This window comes from Aspergillus ochraceoroseus (genome assembly GCF_002846915.1).
Source record: "Aspergillus ochraceoroseus IBT 24754 chromosome Unknown P175scaffold_3, whole genome shotgun sequence".
NCBI classification, from domain to species: Eukaryota; Fungi; Ascomycota; class Eurotiomycetes; order Eurotiales; family Aspergillaceae; genus Aspergillus; species Aspergillus ochraceoroseus.
In genome coordinates this window covers 1,108,796-1,127,164 of record NW_024468478.1, presented here as the reverse complement: position 1 = coordinate 1,127,164, position 18,369 = coordinate 1,108,796, and the positions used below count along the sequence as shown (strand labels likewise).

Genomic DNA, 18,369 nt, shown 5'->3' with positions numbered 1-18,369 from the left:
TTCCCCCCTAAGGCCGTTCGTTCGTCTTTCTCGTCCATCTGGATTCCTTTCCTGGTTGTAACACTCCTGGACCCTCTGAACCATGACTGAAGTCTCATCCACCCGACTCTATCTCGGGAATCTCCCCCGCAACGGTATGATGGCCTGCCTTCATCAAATCCTTTTCTCTCAGCGGCCTCCCCTCCCCCCTAATCTCTTCAGCCCGATTTGGATGCTCTCCTTTGAGGGTCCCACCTTGCCCTCCAGAAACAGGATGTTCCAGTGGATCTCTATCTGTCGCGCTTGACCTTGAAGCGCAGTGAACCAGACACTGCAGCCAACGCTTTTTTTTGCTTTTTCTTAGAGGATCTCCGCTTCCTCTATGAGCTGTTTCTGTCTCTGAACTATTTCAGATATCCTGGACCTCCTCTCTGGCAGTATCGCAAATCCGTTCTTCTGGACCTTTTTTTTTTTTTTTTTTTTTTTTTGTTTTTTAAATGTTCGTTATGAGCTGACCCTTTTTGCACGGTGCCCTTTTTATATTCAGTGACCAAACAGGACATCGAAGAACACTTTAGTACCCATGGCGCGGGCAAGATCACCGAAATCAAGCTTATGAATGGCTTTGGTTTCATAGAATACGAAGATGCGATGGATGCAAGAGATATCGTTCCTGGTAAGATGTCTTTGCCCCTCTCTACAGAATGACATGCTGATGGGATTGATACGCAGCGTTCCGTATGTGTTAGTGTTAGTCTGGAAAACAGACCCGTTTTGTTGACTTGACCCAGATGGTAGCGACTTCAAAGGCGAGCGCCTCACCGTGCAATTTGCCAGAGGCCCGCGTCGCAAGGAGAATTTCCCGGCTCCCACGGATCGTCCAAATGTTCCCCGACCCCGTCGTACAATCTTTCGCATGTTGGTTTCTGGACTCCCGGAAACAAGTTGGCAGGTTAGCAGCCCTTTCAAGTCCCCTTTCTCTAGGATTCCATGGATCCCGTGCCACTCGGTCCAAATGCGCCCAGTCTGCCTTGGGTTATGATTTCCTCTCCTCTTTTCGATCCTCTCCGGAGGCCCTCCTGCTTTACTATCCCTCTGGTTGCCCGTTCTGGTTCGGTCCAAAGAGCTCCCATACCCATCTTGCCGACTGCTCCGGGTAGGAAGAAGTTCAAAATCTTTGGTGTTTCGGTAGATCTCTCCTCCCGGAATGCATTGCAACCTGGGTCTTGGACAGCCCCGAATTTGGACGGAACCCTATGGCCAAACCGGATATAATCTTCCCGGATTGTTCGCGACCGATTCGGCTTGTCTTTCGCTGAACTGTGTCTTCTCTTCTCCAACCACCCGGAATGCACCCGGAATGCACCCGGAATGCACCCGGATCCCATCCTTGCGCCTGGAAATGGACTCACACCATGGACTTATAGGACCTGAAAGATTTCGCACGCCAATCTGGCCTTGATGTTGTTTATTCAGAGACTGGCCGTGAGCCCGGCAGAGGGTGGGTTTGCACTCAAACTACCCATACATAACACTGGCACACCCCGTTAACACCTTGCTCAAGGTTGGTTGAATTCGAAACTGCAAATGACTTGAAGACCGCCGTTGAGAAACTCGACGGCCGGGAGTTCAAAGGCTCCAGAGTGACTTGCGTTCCTGATGTAAGGACCACCATCTTATGCCCAAGGACCTGGACATAGATCCTCATTGCAACCTTTTTTTTTTTTCTCTCTCTTAGATCCAGCCGCATGATGAACGTACTTTCCGTGATCCATACCGGGCTCGGTCCCCTCGTCGAGGCTATCCTCCCATGGATGAGTACGACCGAAGGTTCCCGGCACCTCGTGGTTACAGCCCCCGTGGCCATTTCCGTGAAAGATCTCCTATACCAATGCGCCGGGAATACTATGGAGATGGCTATGGACGCCGCACCCCGCCCCGCCCTCGGATGGAGGACTACCCCCCTCCACGTCGGGCTTATGATGATCCGTATGATGTGCGTCCACCACCACCGCCTCGCTATGACGACCCGTACGCTGCGCCAAGGCCATATGGACGACCTCGATCCCCTCCCCGGGGCGAATACGTCCCCTATGAGCGTCGGGGCTACTGGTAAACAGGACTGTACGCTATGCTTTTCTTTTGTTTGTGTTAAATGCATGGTGGATACCCCCTGCGCTTCGACATGAATTTTTTTCCTTCTTTACCCTCATTTGTTAGTTTTTGCCCCTTTTTTTTTTTTTTTTTTTTTTTTTTTTTTTTCCTAGTCCCAGGTACCTGACCTCCTTTGGGCCGTATGCGTGTGTTGCGGGGAAAATCTTTCACATGAGAAAATCGACGACTTGCTCGTCTAATAACTTGATATGATAATGAGTTCTGATCCCGCTGGTCCCGGGTCAGAGTTGAAACGGCACCTTTTACTTTCCGATCTTTCCTTGGGGTTCGTTCTTATCTTTTCGGCCGCTGCAATTGTGACGTGAATGGACCGACCTTACCGTGTGTATATGTGACCAATCCAGCGCTTCTTTTTAACGGCCAGGAAGGCTCGACTGAGCTGGTATTTACTAGGGATGTGCTATGAACTAATATATTGACCTGATTATGTGTGGTTAATGCGTATTTGTATTGTCCTGATTGCAGTTGCAAGTAATGTAGCCGGCGGTGCTGCCGTCATCGTGTCCTGTCAACGGGGGCGGCTGGACCCAAAACTTGCTCCAGAGCCGACGCTAAACCGCTGCCCCGCCATCATCACCAGATCTTCCTTTGCTGTTGCTCACGAACTTTTGTAATACAGCTCTGGACTCGAGGCGGGAAGCATAGAATATCCTTCCCTTCAATTGAAGAGCAATTCTTTGATATCCTCATCCAGTCCTCTCTCTCTCTCTCTCTCTCTCTCTCTCTCTCTCTCTGTTATTTTGACAATCTTCTCGATTCCATACTAAGCTGGTTTGAACCTGTGACGCCTTCACCAACCCCTCAAAAAAAAAAAAAAAAAATCGGTTGAAATTTAAGAAAATGGCTGAGCAACGAGTCAACGTCCATATTCCTTCCCGCCCCGTCGTCCTCGACAGCGTCCGCCTCCAAAATATCCAACTCCCTCTCCCTGCTGCCCCGGATCCCTGGCACCGCCCCGGAAAGTCCCAGCCCTGTACTGCCTCGTTGAAACTCTCCTACTCGTCTGCCGTGGCGTCCGCGAATGCCGACGATGTCTCGCTTTCCCTGGACTACGGCAAGCTCTACCGCCGACTGGACGAGGATATAAAGCATATGGGGAGAGACAGCAAACAACAGCCGCAGCAACCTGAACCTGTTTCGCCTTGGTATCACCGCATGATTAGCGTTGAGGGCGGTCGTCGGGAGGAGATGCTAGGAGCGGAAGTCGGGCAAGATGTGAGGCTGACGGCGGGGATTGTTGCGAACTGCGGATTGGGATTGTTAGAGGAGACGGCGGCGGGGGTGCGACGGATGGCCCATTTGCAGCAGCAGCACCATCATCATCATCATGATCGGAGGAGAAGCAGCGCTGGGGAAGCGGCGGTACAGCAAGCCACTGCCCTGTTAAATGCTGGAGTTTCGGGTGGTGCTGGGGGTTCTGGGGTAATAGTCGGAGGGGTAGCGGCAGCGATTGACGATGTCTTTGGACAGTGTGAGGTTTGGCTGCATCTACCCAAGGCTTGTTTGCGAGCGGAGAATGGGTTGCATTATCGGAGTGTGACGGTGTGGGGGTATCGATCGGGGAATACCAGTACGAGTGTTGCTGTTGGGGAGGCCGTCGGAGAGTCCGAGCGGTGCCCCGTGGTTCTGGAGGAGGAATTCCGGATTGAGGGGATCCGGTGTTACTGCATCTTGGGCGTGAATTCGCATGAGAGGGTTGAGAAGCAAGCCGTGATTATTTCCCTGGAGTTCAAAGGTCCTGGGCAGTTGGCATGGGGTTCGACGGTGGTGGATACCTATCAGGCTATGACAAGGGCTGTTGCTGAGGTTTGTCTTGGGTTACCTCTCGGCTGGGAGGGAGCAATTGTGCTAACGTTATTAATAGCGCGTCGAAGAAACATCTTTCCAAACGGTCGAGGCCCTGGCGACTTTCGTGGCGCGCATCGTGACAGTGGACTTTGCGAATGAACGGGTGACTGTGAAGGTTGAGAAGCCGAGTGCGATGCCATTTGTGGAACGGTCTGGGGTGGAAGTGACGCGTTCCCAGGCTTTCTTTGACCGTTGATTTAACCTGCCTAGGTAGGCCTACCTACTCCTTTCTATACTAGCCTGCCTGGCTCAGGAGTGACCCTAGGTTAAGAGGTGATTTCAAGCCCAGATATGGAATGCTTCAGAAAGGCCTCGCAGACCCGGTACTCTCTGCATGGCAACTAACTCTATGACTATCCCCATGCCGTCTTCGTAGTATCTACATTGAATTGTCTGTTGGGAGGGGAGATAGATACCTAGGGATTCTACCCGAGGACTTCATATATAGAAAATCAGCTGAGATCTAGGGTTTCCTATTGGAGTAAGAGCGTACTGTCATGTAATTTCAAGTCATTTACGGGTAAATTACAGTCCAATGGCCGCGGCACGTGAAATCGGCATCCCCGAAAAGGACTAGGCTCGCTTAGGATCGGCGGCCGTTGATTGGCTGGAGCGGACGACGTCTCCTTGGGCCCAAAAAAGAAAAGAGACGAAAAGGTTCAAAAAGTGCTGCAACTCAGCTCGCCAAAGGCTCTTCTTGTCTCTTGACTTATCTCTCTCTCTTGAGTCCTGTTTTCACTCTTCCTCTCCAGGAACACCCAAACCTACTCACGCCTCGGTATCGTCTGTATTCCCGACAGTCGAGTTATTTTCCTCCGTCGAATCCCGCTCTTATAGCTCCCCTCATCTGTGTGCCTCTATGTGCCTGTCTGCGCCCATCCTCTCCTCGTTCGATCTCGTTCGCTTTCCTGGCTCCTCTGCCTCCTCTACCTCCTCCGCCGCCTGTCTCCTGGTTTCGAATTCAGATCGGAAAGTCCCGGCATCATCACTTTCGCGTCAGCCTCCCACGGTGTCTGCGCCCGCTCTCTTTTCCTCCGCCGTGCTGCTCGATCCCTCCGTGGACGAGCTGATCTGGGTAGGGGTTGGTCGTCCGTCCTGAACAAGGGCGGACGGTAAATTCAGTACTGTTTTGTCCGTTCTCTAAGGGAGCAAAGAAGATTGAGTGCGATCACTGGGAGCATCTTGCCTTCCTTTTCAGCCCCAGCTGCGAAGGTAGGGTGTTGTGAGTTGTGACCGGGTTCGAAATGTAGGTGTGGGGCAGTAAGCGTACTGTTCTCCCTGATATCATCGGTCCCTTGCTTCGTGTTTCACGTTGCTTGTCACACACTTGCCTTTCTAAGCACCCTACTAATTGAGATCTTCCTGGTGTGGATTAGATAATTTGCAGGCTGGACCTTGCAGCTGCTGGATTGTGTGGTCCATGGTTGTGTGGGTGTGATCCGCCTTCGGCTTGCTGACGCTCTGCTCTGTACTTTTATTGGAGCCTACATACTGCAATTGATAGACAAGGGAATTCTAAGTCGTACCGGTGTACCTGGGGGAAAAAAAAAAAAGAAAAAGAAAAAGAAAGAAAGAAAGAAAGAAAGAAGGAAACCGGAATCGAACAAAATGGATCTCTCATCGACTGCCTCGCATGATGACCTCTCCGTGGGGGATGTGTTTACCCCCCAAGCTGACATGTCGCACCTTAAGCTGGAGGTCGATCTAAGCGTCAGTCAAGAAACCGGCTTTCGGATGAGCGCGCGCAGCCCCCAGCGCAAATCCGGCCCCGCCATAGCAGATCCCAGCGAGCGCAGCCCCTTCCCGACTCTAGAGGCCAACCCGTTGACCGCAAAGGCCAACCGACGCAACAAGAAGAAGAAGAAGCCCCAGGTTTACGAAGCAACTCCGGCGCTCTCAACTGTTCGTGGGTTTACTCCTCGCGGTTCCGGTGATGAGGATTCCGATATCTCGGCTGCTAGCTCTCGCGCGCCTAGTACTCGCCCGCGGGCTCCGACTGCGAGTAATGGAACCAGCCCCATGCTGCAGCCCGCTTCTGGAGGGGGAATTAGCGCTCTCAGGCTCCAGCTTGATTCGATGAATTTGTCTGGTACCAACAGTCCTCGCCGTCGCGCTGTCGCGACGGAGAGTCTTTGCTCTGCGACGCCTAGCAACGCCAGTATCTATTCCGACAGCGATGAGACTGAGATTTTGACCTGTTATGAAGTGCCTTTGGAACATGACTATGTTAGTCTTGACGCTGCCGCGGAGGAAAAGGAACAGGAGGGGCGATCCGAGACCACCACCAGGGCCCAGGATGATGTGCGCACTCAGTTATGCCGGAAGATGACCACTGGTGACTTTGAACCGCTGCTCTGCCTGGGCAAGGGGTCTTTTGGAACTGTATTGCTGGTACGCCATGCTCTAACGGGGAAGCTTTATGCGCAGAAGCAGTTCAAGAAGGCTTCTCTCACTGTGCACAAGAAGCTTGTGGAGCAGACCAAAACCGAACGCGCAATTCTCGAGAGTGTTAACCGCCACCCGTTCGTCGTGAAACTCTTCTACGCCTTCCAGGACCACGAAAAGCTCTACCTCATCCTCGAATACGCCCAAGGGGGGGAGCTTTTTACCCACCTTGCCATGGAACGCATGTTTGGCGAAGACGCTGCCGCCTTTTACATGGCTGAGATGGTCCTGGCTCTGGAGCATTTGCACCAAAACGTCGGCGTGATCTACCGCGACCTCAAGCCCGAAAATTGCCTGCTCGACCACGAGGGCCACCTCCTCCTCACGGACTTTGGCCTCAGCAAGATTGCCGTCAATGACGACGACCGCTGCAACTCCTCTCTCGGTACGATCGAGTACATGGCCCCCGAAGTCGTCCAGGGTAAATCCTACGGTAAGGCCTGCGACTGGTGGTCTCTCGGCGCCCTGGGCTACGACCTCCTCACGGGCTCGCCCCCCTTCAAGGCAAACAACCACGCCAAACTCCAGGAGAAGATCCTCAAACAGAAGCTCGCCCTGCCTTACTACCTCGGCCCGGACGCAAAGGACCTTCTCACACGTCTCCTCCGCAAGGAACCTTCCAAGCGTCTAGGCTACCACATGCCGAAGGACCTCCAAACCATCAAATCCCACCGCTTCTTCCGCAAAATCGACTGGCGCGCTCTCGAGCGCCGCGCCGTCACGCCCCCGATTATCCCGGTTGTCACAGATCCCGCCCTCGCAGAGAACTTCTCCACCGATTTCACCCAGCTCCCGCTTAGTCCCGTTGATGGGCCCGGTATAGGATTCGATGAGTACTATGCCTCTGCCACGGCAGCGAGACAGTTACCACCGCGCGGCGGCGGCGGCGGCGATGGAGCAGGAGCTGGAACAGGAGCCGCAGGCGACCACCGTGCCGGTATCATGGGCGGCGGGGAAAACGACCCGTTCGGTGGATTTAGTTTCGTGGCCTCCAGCAGTCTATTTGATCATGATAACCGGGTTGGTGGTGTCATGACCGCGGGGTATTGAATATATGGTAGTGGTTTTTCGGGGGTGACATTTTGCTTTTCTTTGCACTTCTTCCTAGAGCTATGGATTTGGGTCGGAATTGTTTGTCTGTTCGTTTCTAGCGCTACTGCTATTACTACTGCTGCTGCTGCTGCTGCTGCTGCTGTTGGTAGTATTTACACTCATTTGAATACCATCACCAATCCATATCATTTACTATTATCCTTCCTTCCTTCGTTTCTTCTCTTCTTACGGAAGCAAATTATAATACCCTAGTATCGTATCCCTTGACTATCCAGTCAACGAATTTAATCCTTAAAAGCGGTTATCTGGTGAAATCTAATATGATATAATAATATATAAGATGGTATGGTATGGTATGTATATATACATCCAGTCTGAAGGGATTAATAATAGAAAAAAAGGGTCGGAATAACAAGAACAAGAGAGAATTCGTACACCTAGAACACGCTCACCGAAAGCAGAGAGAGCTCCATAAGCCATGCCTGCCTTTTATATTGATGACCAGAACCAAGAAGTATAGAAATAAAACAGGAGGAAGAAGAAGAAGAAGAGAAGCCTTATTTGCGATGAGGCTTTCGCATCGGTATTCGTTTGATTTTCTCCTCTCCTCTCTTCTATGAAGGATTGGATGGTGTTTCTTTTCTTTTCGTTTCTTTTCTTCTTTAAATGCTAACTCCTTTTTTGGTAGGTGCAAGAGTCTTCATAAATATAAGAAGAAGAAGAAGAAGAAGAAGAGGGAAATCAAAATGTTTATAATTCGCCTTCTTCACTGCCGCCTGCATCGTCATCTGGTTCTGGGGGATTAGAAGGCGGGGGTGGTGGTAGAGGGCGGTTCTGTTTCTCTGGAGGGCAAGAAGATGAGGGCGGCGGCGGCGGAGGAGGATGAAGATGTTCGTTTCTACCGCCCGCTGAGGATACGGAGAAGGCCGACGAAGATGTTCTCCGCTTTCGAGTTACGTCGTCAGGTTCGCGGTATCGTTTGTCCGATTTACTGGCCGCTCCTGATGCTGTAGAACCTTGCGGTGGGGACATGTTCTGTTGGACGATTTCGTCAATACGTTGCTGGATGGGATCGACAGATTGGGATTCGCTGTTGCGTCTCGATGGCAAGCTGCGTGGGTTCGGTGGGAGAGGGTGTTGGTAGCGGTGATGATGGTGTTGGGATGGGACGTGGCCGTTGGAGGGCCGATCATGCGAGAAGGATGAAGCAGAGGAAGAAGAAAAAGGAGGAGGAGGAGGCTGTTGGCCCCCTGGTGGAAGGGTAGAGGAAGGAGAAGTGAATGATGCAGTGGCAGAGTGAGACTTCTCTGTCGCGTCCGATCCTACTCGTGGCCGTTTCGGCGATCGAAGTCCTCCGTTCTGACTGCTGGTTGGGGCGAGATGATCCCCAGACTTCGGGGATACGTCTTGTGAGTGGCAGCGGCGCTCTTGGGCTTCGTCTTCGGGCTCCCGCGACCGTTTCCTACCGAGGGCAGAGTCTGGTGCGTCGAGCGAGCTGCCCGTGTGTGGGATCCGGGTCTTCTCAGCACCTTCGTCCCAGAGGAATGGGGTGGTCGGGTAGTACTGGCTATGTTTGTGCGCCGCATTGCTTTCATACAATTGCGCCATTCGGGTGCACGCCTGGCGCACCTGAACCAGATCGACCTCGATCTGCTCCCACCAAGGTTGCCCCTGCCCGTCGTCTTCGAATCCGATGTCGCAGTGGCGGGCGGCTGCGTAGAGTGCGGCTGCAGCGATGGTACGGGCGGGGAACTGAAGACACAGGACCGTGAACATCGAGTCGTTGACAAAGGCCCAGGCGGCGTTGCGAAGGGGTTTACTCTCGTTAACCCCAAAGAAGCAGATGAAATCGTAGAGAATTCGATAAGGTTGCTCGAGCTGCAGATCGAAACAAAGAGCTTCTAAGAGTAGATCTTCATGGTGAAGGATTGTATCGCGCCATTTCCAAAACTCTTTCGACTGCTCGTCCACAACAAGGTTGGGCTGTTTCTGTGCCACCCGACAGCAGGCTACCACCAGCTCTCGCATCCTCCGGACATTCTCCTCAACTTTGGTGGCAAGGAATAGGGCTGTTGCAGCAATCGGGTATGGGTGCATTCCCGGCCGTTGTGGTAAATCAACCATACTATATCGCATGAAAAAGCGGTGCAAGTAGACGGCGGCTGTCGCAAGGGTGAGTTGCGGCAATTTTAGCATGATGCCCACCTGAGTGATGAAATTGACCCCTTTGCTCCGGTTCACATTCTCTTGTTCTATCTTCAGGCCATCCAGTTGCGACGGCGCGCGGGTGAGCTCCTCATCGGTGAAGAGCCATTGAGCTTGTGCCGCGAGGAGGACGGGATTCGAGGGCGCAGGAACAGGTCGTTTGCTGGAATGGGGGTGTGATCTTGAGGACGCCATCAAGGACGAGAAGTGGAGTTCTTCCTAGCAAAGGCCACGAACCTAAAGCTTGGGAAGGCAGTAAAGGGGTGTTGGAAGAGGATATGAAGATTAATGACAGGAGAGAAAAGTTAAGCGTCGAGAAGCTTGCGAATGCAGGGTCAAACCTCCAGCAGGGGTTTACTCCAAGGCCTCAAGGATCCCGTTGGATAGTGAAAACAGGAACATCCAACCAGTCTCTTAAATATTAACAAAACAGTTCAACCATGGCGCAAAAGAGAAATTCATCGCATCATGCGGGGATACAATCGCGACGTGCAGTGTGCTGCTCTGGAGAATGACGAAAGGACGAAGGGGATTTTGCGAGCGGAGATTTGGAGGAAGGCAGGGAGTGGACAACCGAGAACAAAACTGACCCGTGCCCTTTCTTGATTTTCTCTCAATCTCTGATATCTTTTTTCCCCCTCAGCTGGTGTCAGCCTTGAGCTTCAAAAGGAAGTCGGATCCTGTCCCCAAAAGATTCGCCCGTGGAAATTGCGTGCGAAAGGGGAACCGGATCATTGAGTTCTTCCGAGTGTACTTTCACACTCTCCCCTCAACCTTCACAGAATGATTCTTTGGGTATTTTTATTTTAATATTCAATTGAGAGTGTAATTCCTGCTGTAAATAAACAATGGGGACATGAATAGATCTCTGGAACATGATTGATCAGGTGGTATCATTGTTGTTTTCTTTCGCTCCACAAACGCCGGCCAATTCCCAATGCTTATATAGAGATTGAAAGCTTTGATAGTTAGTTACAGGTATTGTTTTAAAATCGCTCAATCAGCCAAATCCAAGGAAGTTGACACGATAAAGTCTGAACATAAGAGGCTAGTTACTCTTCCTCGCTAACCTCACTTTCATCATCACTTGGTACATAATGGTGTGACGAGATTGGCGGCATGGATTGTTGACTTCGCGCCTCCTCTTCCCGCACGCTCTCTTCAAATGCTGCCTCCATCTCTGCCGCTAGCGCATCGTCGTCGTCCTCTTCCTCCTCTTCCTCCTCCTCCAGTTCGTTCACGTCGCCCTGCACAGTGGAACTAGGCCCAGGCCGTTGAGTGGTGGGGACAGGGGATGGGAGTCGAAGAGCTTCAATATCCTCATCCTCGTCTTCATCCTCGTCCTCGTCGCCGTTTGCGGGGGTATTGTTTGAGGAGAAATGAGCAGGGTTAACTTTGAAGGCGGGGCGAGTAGGAGGCGGCGAACCCATGTCGATAATAAGATCTCCATCAATAATGATATTCGACCCGGGTGATGGAACGGTCTTTTGCGACGACACTGCGCCCGTTCCGGTTTCCGAAGGTGATGATTTGTAGGACTCAAAGACGATCTCGTCTGCGCCCTCATCGTATCTCTCCCTCCTCTCCGTAGTCTTCCTCCCCCCTTGTTTTTCTGATAGATCCGTGGAAGGTTTCGCTTTCGGTTGCGCCTTTGCTGTATTTTTCTGTCGTGAAGGATCGGTTGTCGGGTTCTTCTGGCGGAGAGGGTTGGTCTGGGTTCTTGGGTGAGGTCTGGGACTTGGCGTAGGTTTGGCCGCAGTGATCAATGGGGTATTAGCCTTGCTTGGGTTGGGATATGGCTCTGGGGTCACGTTGCCTGAAGCCAACTTGTCGTCGTCAAGGCTGGCCTTGGCCTTCGGAAGGAAATGGCGGTAGTCGTACGGGTTGTCGTCGTCAGCGGGGCCATCGTAGCTGGCGCTGGCGTGGTCCGATACCCGATCATCCCCAGAGGTAGGGTCATCCTCGTGTAAGGTTCTCAGCTGAGCATATTGCTGCCTTGCCTGTTTTTGTGTTTTTGCAGGAGCCGAACGGAGGTTGAAGTTAAGCTGGGATGCGACCGGTTCCAAGACGAAAACCTTTTTATTCGAGTCGAATACCAGAACCAGATTATGATCTTCTGATTCCGATACACTTTGGTTGGGATCGACACTGCCCTGGTAGGCGTAGGTCAGAACACTCTGCTCCGCGTTCGGGGCTTTGTCGGTGATGGTGAGGTTGTAGTGATCCCGAGATTGTGCGGATCTGGTGATAACGGATCGTTGCTGGGCGGTCGCAGCCTTGGTTTTGTAGTTATAGTTGATATTAATCAACTGCGAGCGAGTATCGTCAATCTTGCCAGCCAATCGATCTCCCAGAATAATGGGGTACTCGGCTTGCTTGGTAGGATCGATCATCCCGGTAGTTGTGAGAGTGGAGGCGGCCATTGGAAATGGGGAGAAGGGAAGTGGCAGTGAACAGATATAGACAGCAAGTACCGCGGGAAAGAACCTGCAATGATATAAATGGCGATGTATATCGGTATATGGTATATATATAGTTATAATCCTCCCCCTTTCATAAGCTAGAAAGGAAGCGTCGCATTGCTTTGTAAGGTGAGGAGGGAGATGGACGGAACAATATGCGCAAGGGAGGATGTCACACAAGAGACGGGTTGGTGAAGAGTTGGCAAGGGACTTGAAGAATAAAAGGGGTTCATATACAAAGACCGAAGACGCCTGCAGCAATTACAGAATTATTGTTCAAATAAGAAAGAAAGAAAGAAAGAAAGAAGACGAAGAGACAAAGAGAGTGAGCTGGATCTCAAGTCACTACAAAGTACCTACTCGGTAAGTTTGCAGTCATACGGCTGATTATGCCGTACCGGGCTGTTACCAGAATTACCAAAGTTACCGGCCGATGGTTTTTTTGCAGGAAACCTTGTTGGGCTATTCCCCAATCAGGTTAGCGGATTGCCCTTTTGTGCCATCAGGTGATATGCAGGAGGATTCTATATGACATCGCTAATCTAACCTTACAAGAAGTCATATCTGGTGAAGTTTTTTGGTAGATCTTCAGTTGTATTACTTCTCTTATGTCTCAAGGTATTATTATGTTAGGTATGTACAATGGGGTATCATCTTGTTTCCAATTTAGGAATTCATGCCAGATAATCAGCGGTCTATGTCTCTCTTGCAGCGTTTCCTCGTGAAAGCACGACAACTAGCAGACCTTTGAAGCGAGGCTTGAGAAAATTCAGTCGGATTCGTATGTCCATGCGCTTGCCGGCGCTTTCCTCCAGGGATGAGTATCACGGTGTGAATAAAAGAGCTTCTCCTAATTTGCTCATGCACACCAACCAGGGCTGTTTCTGAATTGAGCACTTGTAATTCAAATCAAGCGATTTGGATAGGCACGAGTTTGCAGCCGTCGTAAAGGAAGCTAAATCTTCCAAAATAGCTCTTTGATACGGTGGGTTCGGTGATACCGTTGAAGCTGTTTTCGAGCATGGCCTGAGTCCCAGTGGTAGTGGGGAATTCGGTAATCAGTGCGCAACGGCGTCTCGCCAGAGATTTACGACAACCCCAAGTTGAAGTGCGTTTAATTTGGGAAGACTGGATGACCCGAATTGGCTTTCAATCTTCGAAGAAGTAGGTTCACGAGTGTGAACTTGAAACAAGGCTTGACGGTAACACGGCCGGGGAGGGTGCTCGTAGGACCCCCTTCGACGATCCAGTGGGACTAGTGGAATTTGCGCCTGTAAGTTGCTCAAGACGTCCAGCCAAAGCCCGGTGTTTCCGCATCACCTCCTCCCATTCGTAGGCAAGATCTTCCGTTCCTTCATCTTCAACATCGTCCATTTCAGTTAGGATCATGCTAAAATCACCCCCTAGTCGTCCCAGGCTAGCGGCACAGTACAGCACCTGGGTCAGAAGACTTTCCCGCGCACTCTTATCTCGAACATTGGGAAGATAGGTACGCAAAGTGTCTGTCAATAACTGAACTAGGTGCATAGGAAACGTTGCGAGCGCAGGCGGAAGGCACTGCAAGGGGTCGCCTTTACGGTCTGGCTGTGGCGACGCTGCTGCTTTCATTCGTGCATCAATTCCCTGCAAACCTGTGGCTAAGGCCTCGGGCTCCGACTGGTCAGGGGTAAAGATATTCTTGTAGAGGGAGACGATAGCAAAGCTTTGTTCGCGGAATATCTCGATATACCGTTTTAAAAACTTTTCCGTTTGATGCCCGTCCGCCCAGGAAGTAGTTGCGCTGCTCTTCTGATCTGCATTTCGCGCCCTGCGCTGGGTTTCCTGGTCCGCAAGTTCCCTTAAAGGCTCTAATGCTTCCAATGTGGACACTAGGTTTGCGAGTCGACAAATCAGAAATAAGGCTCCGAGTGCACCTCCACCAGCACTGGTTACCCCATCACCATGAACAGTCTCCAGCTCTGGAGCTACTCTGCGTAACCAGCCGACCGTCCGCATAGCCGCTGCAAGCCGGAGATTCTGTGCACGAAGAGCAGTAATAAGGTTCGATGTCATATCCTTCATCGCGTCCTCTGCCTGAGTGGCCACGTCTTTGACTAAGGGAGAATCCGGGTAGAGCGTTTGTAGCCTCTTGATATGGGCATATAGATCTAGCGCAGCAGAGTAGGTCGTAGAGAATGAACCTCCCGTGTTCCCCGAGTTGGCCGCCGCAGAGGACACAGCAGTCGCGAGCAACGTGGGCAGCTCTAAGATATCAGAAATCCGGTCAACATTTCGCGAGAGCTGCATGACCTTCTTCCGCCTCTCAAGAGTGGCATTTTCCATTGCTCGACTATATTTCGACGAGAACAGAACAGCTTCCTCGTCTAATTTGGGGATTCCATCGCGTAATTGCTCGACTTGGCTGGTCAACTGCGGGATAGATGTGCGGAGACCGGACAGGTTGTCTGCGGAGGCGATGAAGGTTTTGTGGGATCGATTGGAGAGGGCTTGGAGGGATAGTAGAGTCGAATGAGCGGACTGCGATAGCGACTGGCGTTCTGTTGTCTGCAAGGCCTGCAAGGACAACGTGGGCAGCCGGTTGAGGTATTGAATCGTGGTCGGATCCTGCGACGTATTCGCATCCCCTGGGGGGAGATGGGGACCCAGGAGTTCGTAAAGATGGTCTGCCATGGTTACTGAGCCTCCCCTATTCTGGCAACGATTCTATCTTTACCCCAGACAGGAAAATGATTCAATTATCACCCGACAAATCGAAACCCGGGAAGCATCGAGGATGTACGTATTGGAGAGTACGGGGTACATAGAGGAGGTCGTACGGTGGCCGTTGCGGCAACAAACGCAGCCTCCGGGGAACGCAGAATCTAGATCGCGCTATGAGAATCTATTTCCACTTGGAGAGGATAATCGTAAGGATAGATGTGATTTTTGATGATAATAATATAATAAGAGACTGCGAGTAAAAGGACACGTCGACGCCTTTTGCAGATGGTTAGGTTGTTGAGCAAGAATTCGTCACATGTATCCGTCCGCATTGAGGCTGCCAAATCCCAACGCCTCTTTTTCTCTTTTTGGCCATACCACATCTCATCCCCTCTCTGCACCAGTCTCTCATCTGCTTTTCTCTAATATTTTATCACTGTCCCTTAATACCCTTTTGACTTTCATCTACCAGTTTTCTTCCTCTTTAATCAGATTTAAATTTCATGGTATCTTCGCGCTGCGATTCTACCTCTGTCGATCGACCCCACCATTGAATGCGAGAGTGACCATGGGTAAACCGCGGGTGAGACCTCCTTTTCTTAGCATCGAGATAGAAACAGCAAAGTCAAGATTCTCATATCAATTAGATGATTATTCTGATTCGTCATGCTCAATCAGAGGGGAACAAGAACCGTGAAATTCACCAAACGATCCCCGACCATCGGGTAAACCTCACACCGGAGGGGCACCGTCAAGCCTTAGAAGCTGGCACCAAGCTACGTGCTTTGTTGCGGCCTGATGATAAGATTCACTTTTTTACATCACCATATCGCCGGACTCGCGAGACCACCGAAGGCATCCTCCAGTCGCTGACCGCTGATTCCCCGGCACCGTCGCCCTTTCCGCGACATACAATCAAGGTATATGAGGAACCCCGGCTGCGAGAGCAGGATTTTGGAAACTTCCAGCCATGCTCTGCGGAAATGGAGCGAATGTGGCTTGAGAGGGCGGACTACGGACACTTTTTCTACAGAATCCCGAATGGGGAGTCCGCCGCGGACGCCTACGACCGAGTAAGCGGGTTCAATGAGTCGCTCTGGCGGCTGTTCGGGGAGCAAGACTTTGCTAGCGTTTGTGTCCTCGTCACACATGGACTTATGACTCGAGTGTTCCTTATGAAATGGTATCACTGGAGCGTCGAGTACTTTGAGGATCTGCGAAACATCAATCACTGCGAATTTGTGATCATGAAACTCAACGAGGATAACGGCAAGTATATCCTCCAGAATCAGCTTCGTACATGGTCAGAATTAAGGAAAGAGAAGGAACTCGAACGCCAGCGGGAGCGTGCTACCAGAGGGCTAGCAGCTTCTCACCCTCCGTCCCCCCTGGACTCCCCGATTCCTATCAGACGCAAGTGGGGAGGATGTCCCGATGGATGTAGCCATGGTCTTCACAGAAAGAGCTCACTGCGATCATCGCGAGCCCATGCAGCTGACCATGCGCACCACGATCATGACGCACAGCACAAGGTAGTGCACAGGGTAGCCCAGGACTCCGTCGCTCAACGGTCTTCTTCCGCCTCGTCCTCGTCACCAGCAGCAACTACAGAGGCACAAATGCTCACAGCGCCTGAGCCCGCACTCGGAGATCGCTCAGCAGATACAAAGCCAATAGAGAAGACAATACCTTCACCAACTCCCCAGTACTGTTTTCCTGGACAAGACAACAGCATGAATTCCTCAAGCTCCATGCAAAATACACGAACAAATTTGCAACTGCAGAGTATTCAGGCAAACACCATGGCAAACATGTCCCACCTCCCCACTCCAGAATCTCTGCTCAAAAGCCTAAGCTTGATTCCTCGGCGCCCTGATCTCCTCAGATTCCAGCGTGACAGTGAAGACCACCTCCTTCACCCACCACAATCGAACTACGGGCTGTTACATCTTGTCGGCCGCGACGGTGGAGGTACTCTCAGCGGCGCAAACAGCGTCGCTCCCTCAGAGGATGAACAAGATAGCATCAAGCTCGAAGAATCCCCTTCAACTTCGAGTGCCGCCAAAGGCAGCTTCCACCAACCTCGTCCATCCCAAGACCTAGGAAATGACGGCGACGACGAAGGCAGCGGCAGGCAAACACCAAAATCTCGGCGCACTCGGCCCCACAACCATCATCGTCATCTCCCCACGCCCGGTCGCCGAAGCCTCACTAAAAAGCTCTTTAAGATGGAGGAAACACCCGAAGGCATCCGCACCGACTCCTTGAAACAAGACGGAGATGAAAAGGAAGGAGAATGGGGCGAGAGTGAACACGACGATGATAACGAATCACAGCCCGATCACAGCAACCAAAGTCAAACAGGCGACAACTACGACGAGGCCCTCGAAGCTGCCCGACAAGAAGACCAAAGTATCAGAGGAAGTGTCTACTAACTAGCCTTTCTTCTTCTCTCTTTCCTTTCCATTCTTTCATCCGGGGTCCTCTCACAGACTCATTCCTTGACCATCCTATACCCCTATAGATACCCCCCCCCTCTCCCCAATTTGCTAGCCTAGAGTTATTGCTTGCTTTCCCGCTGCCCAACATCCATTCCCTATTTATCCACCTGATATATAGAGCATTCGGAGATCCACCATTCTATCTGCATACACATTATAGAATGGGTTCTGGATTCTGATTTAGGTACCAATACATACACATCTACATACATACGTATTGAACTAAAATAGCTTAAAGATACTACATGAGACAGGTCATTCTCACTCCCATATACAAACAAGCCTAAGGGAAAGAGAAATGAAGAAAAGAGATAGAGTGGAAATTCCCTGGGGTTCAAGAGGCATTTCGGTTTTTTCCCCATGTTTAATTGAGTTGATGTAAAGTAGTTAACTTACAATTGAATTCAACCAAAGAGAATTGAGAAAGTGGGAAGAAAAAAAAAAAAAAAAAAAAAAAAAAAGGAAGAAAAAAAGCACACTGCTGACTAAATCACAGTGAAAGAATAGAAAGGCACAGGATGGGGGAAACAACCAGGAATAAGGGGAGTATCACCTTTTTTTTTTTTTTTTAGTAGATGTCTGACCAAAGGAGAAGGGGGCATGGAACCAGTAAGACAAACATGCATCAAGATGGTCATGGATGGGAAAAAAAAAAAAAGACGGGGATGAAGTAAAAAGTAGAGTCCCACCAAGAAAAAAGTCCTCCGTCTCCGATCAGCCCAAAGCCAAGGAAAAAAAAAATCGAATAGAATTGAATTAAACCGGCCAGTTGACGAGCACATGAAACATGATTCCGATCGTTGGAGAAAAAAAAAAAAAAAAAAAAAAAGGTAAAGAAAATCAAACCTGTCGGCCAGAACGGATGAATGAAGCAATGCAGAGTGGGAATTAAAAAAAAAATACAACGCCAGATAATAAAAACAGTATGAGAGTTTGTGACAAGGGTGAATGTACCAACTTGACAAAAGTCAAGAAAAGCAATCTATGAGTAACATCTGCCA

At 50.8% G+C, this 18,369-nt stretch overlaps 9 protein-coding genes across 9 annotated transcripts; 5 read left to right on the top strand and 4 right to left on the bottom strand.

Moving 5' to 3' along the window:
* Positions 1 to 82: 82 nt before the first annotated feature.
* P175DRAFT_0508586 (putative pre-RNA splicing factor Srp2) lies at positions 83 to 2,095 on the top strand (the record flags this gene model as incomplete). Its single annotated transcript, XM_040898362.1, has 6 exons — positions 83 to 134; positions 527 to 655; positions 771 to 931; positions 1,407 to 1,480; positions 1,544 to 1,640; positions 1,718 to 2,095. 6 exons carry the CDS (start codon positions 83 to 85, stop codon positions 2,093 to 2,095), a joined length of 891 nt encoding a protein of 296 aa, XP_040753040.1.
* Positions 2,096 to 2,966: 871 nt separating this feature from the next.
* P175DRAFT_0500528 (dihydroneopterin aldolase) lies at positions 2,967 to 4,470 on the top strand. The gene is made up of 2 exons (XM_040896975.1): positions 2,967 to 3,960; positions 4,019 to 4,470. The coding sequence occupies exons 1-2, from the start codon at positions 2,995 to 2,997 to the stop codon at positions 4,196 to 4,198; spliced, it is 1,146 nt and encodes a 381-aa protein (XP_040753039.1). The 5' UTR covers positions 2,967 to 2,994; the 3' UTR covers positions 4,199 to 4,470.
* Positions 4,471 to 4,691: 221 nt separating this feature from the next.
* Positions 4,692 to 5,599, top strand: P175DRAFT_0500526 (uncharacterized protein). Its single transcript, XM_040896974.1, has 2 exons — positions 4,692 to 5,248; positions 5,379 to 5,599. Exon 1 carries the CDS (start codon positions 4,862 to 4,864, stop codon positions 5,099 to 5,101), a length of 240 nt encoding a protein of 79 aa, XP_040753038.1. The 5' UTR covers positions 4,692 to 4,861; the 3' UTR covers positions 5,102 to 5,248; positions 5,379 to 5,599.
* On the top strand, positions 5,390 to 7,705 carry P175DRAFT_0500525 (AGC family serine/threonine-protein kinase). The gene has a single exon (XM_040896973.1). The coding sequence runs from the start codon at positions 5,611 to 5,613 to the stop codon at positions 7,495 to 7,497; it is 1,887 nt and encodes a 628-aa protein (XP_040753037.1). The 5' UTR covers positions 5,390 to 5,610; the 3' UTR covers positions 7,498 to 7,705.
* A 103-nt stretch (positions 7,706 to 7,808) lies between these two features.
* P175DRAFT_0500524 (putative cyclin) lies at positions 7,809 to 10,365 on the bottom strand. Its single transcript, XM_040896972.1, has one exon. The coding sequence runs from the start codon at positions 9,898 to 9,900 to the stop codon at positions 8,251 to 8,253; it is 1,650 nt and encodes a 549-aa protein (XP_040753036.1). The 5' UTR covers positions 9,901 to 10,365; the 3' UTR covers positions 7,809 to 8,250.
* A 135-nt stretch (positions 10,366 to 10,500) lies between these two features.
* On the bottom strand, positions 10,501 to 12,477 carry P175DRAFT_0500523 (uncharacterized protein). The gene has a single exon (XM_040896971.1). The coding sequence runs from the start codon at positions 12,126 to 12,128 to the stop codon at positions 10,758 to 10,760; it is 1,371 nt and encodes a 456-aa protein (XP_040753035.1). The 5' UTR covers positions 12,129 to 12,477; the 3' UTR covers positions 10,501 to 10,757.
* An 860-nt stretch (positions 12,478 to 13,337) lies between these two features.
* On the bottom strand, positions 13,338 to 14,837 carry P175DRAFT_0434339 (Dor1-like family protein; the record flags this gene model as incomplete). Its single annotated transcript, XM_040893654.1, has 1 exon — positions 13,338 to 14,837. One exon carries the CDS (start codon positions 14,835 to 14,837, stop codon positions 13,338 to 13,340), a length of 1,500 nt encoding a protein of 499 aa, XP_040753034.1.
* A 598-nt stretch (positions 14,838 to 15,435) lies between these two features.
* Positions 15,436 to 17,688, top strand: P175DRAFT_0556602 (acid phosphatase DET1; the record flags this gene model as incomplete). Its single annotated transcript, XM_040900704.1, has 2 exons — positions 15,436 to 15,450; positions 15,515 to 17,688. 2 exons carry the CDS (start codon positions 15,436 to 15,438, stop codon positions 17,300 to 17,302), a joined length of 1,803 nt encoding a protein of 600 aa, XP_040753033.1. The 3' UTR covers positions 17,303 to 17,688.
* A 104-nt stretch (positions 17,689 to 17,792) lies between these two features.
* On the bottom strand, positions 17,793 to 18,338 carry P175DRAFT_0193952 (uncharacterized protein). The gene has a single exon (XM_040892551.1). The coding sequence runs from the start codon at positions 18,148 to 18,150 to the stop codon at positions 17,854 to 17,856; it is 297 nt and encodes a 98-aa protein (XP_040753032.1). The 5' UTR covers positions 18,151 to 18,338; the 3' UTR covers positions 17,793 to 17,853.
* Positions 18,339 to 18,369: the final 31 nt, after the last annotated feature.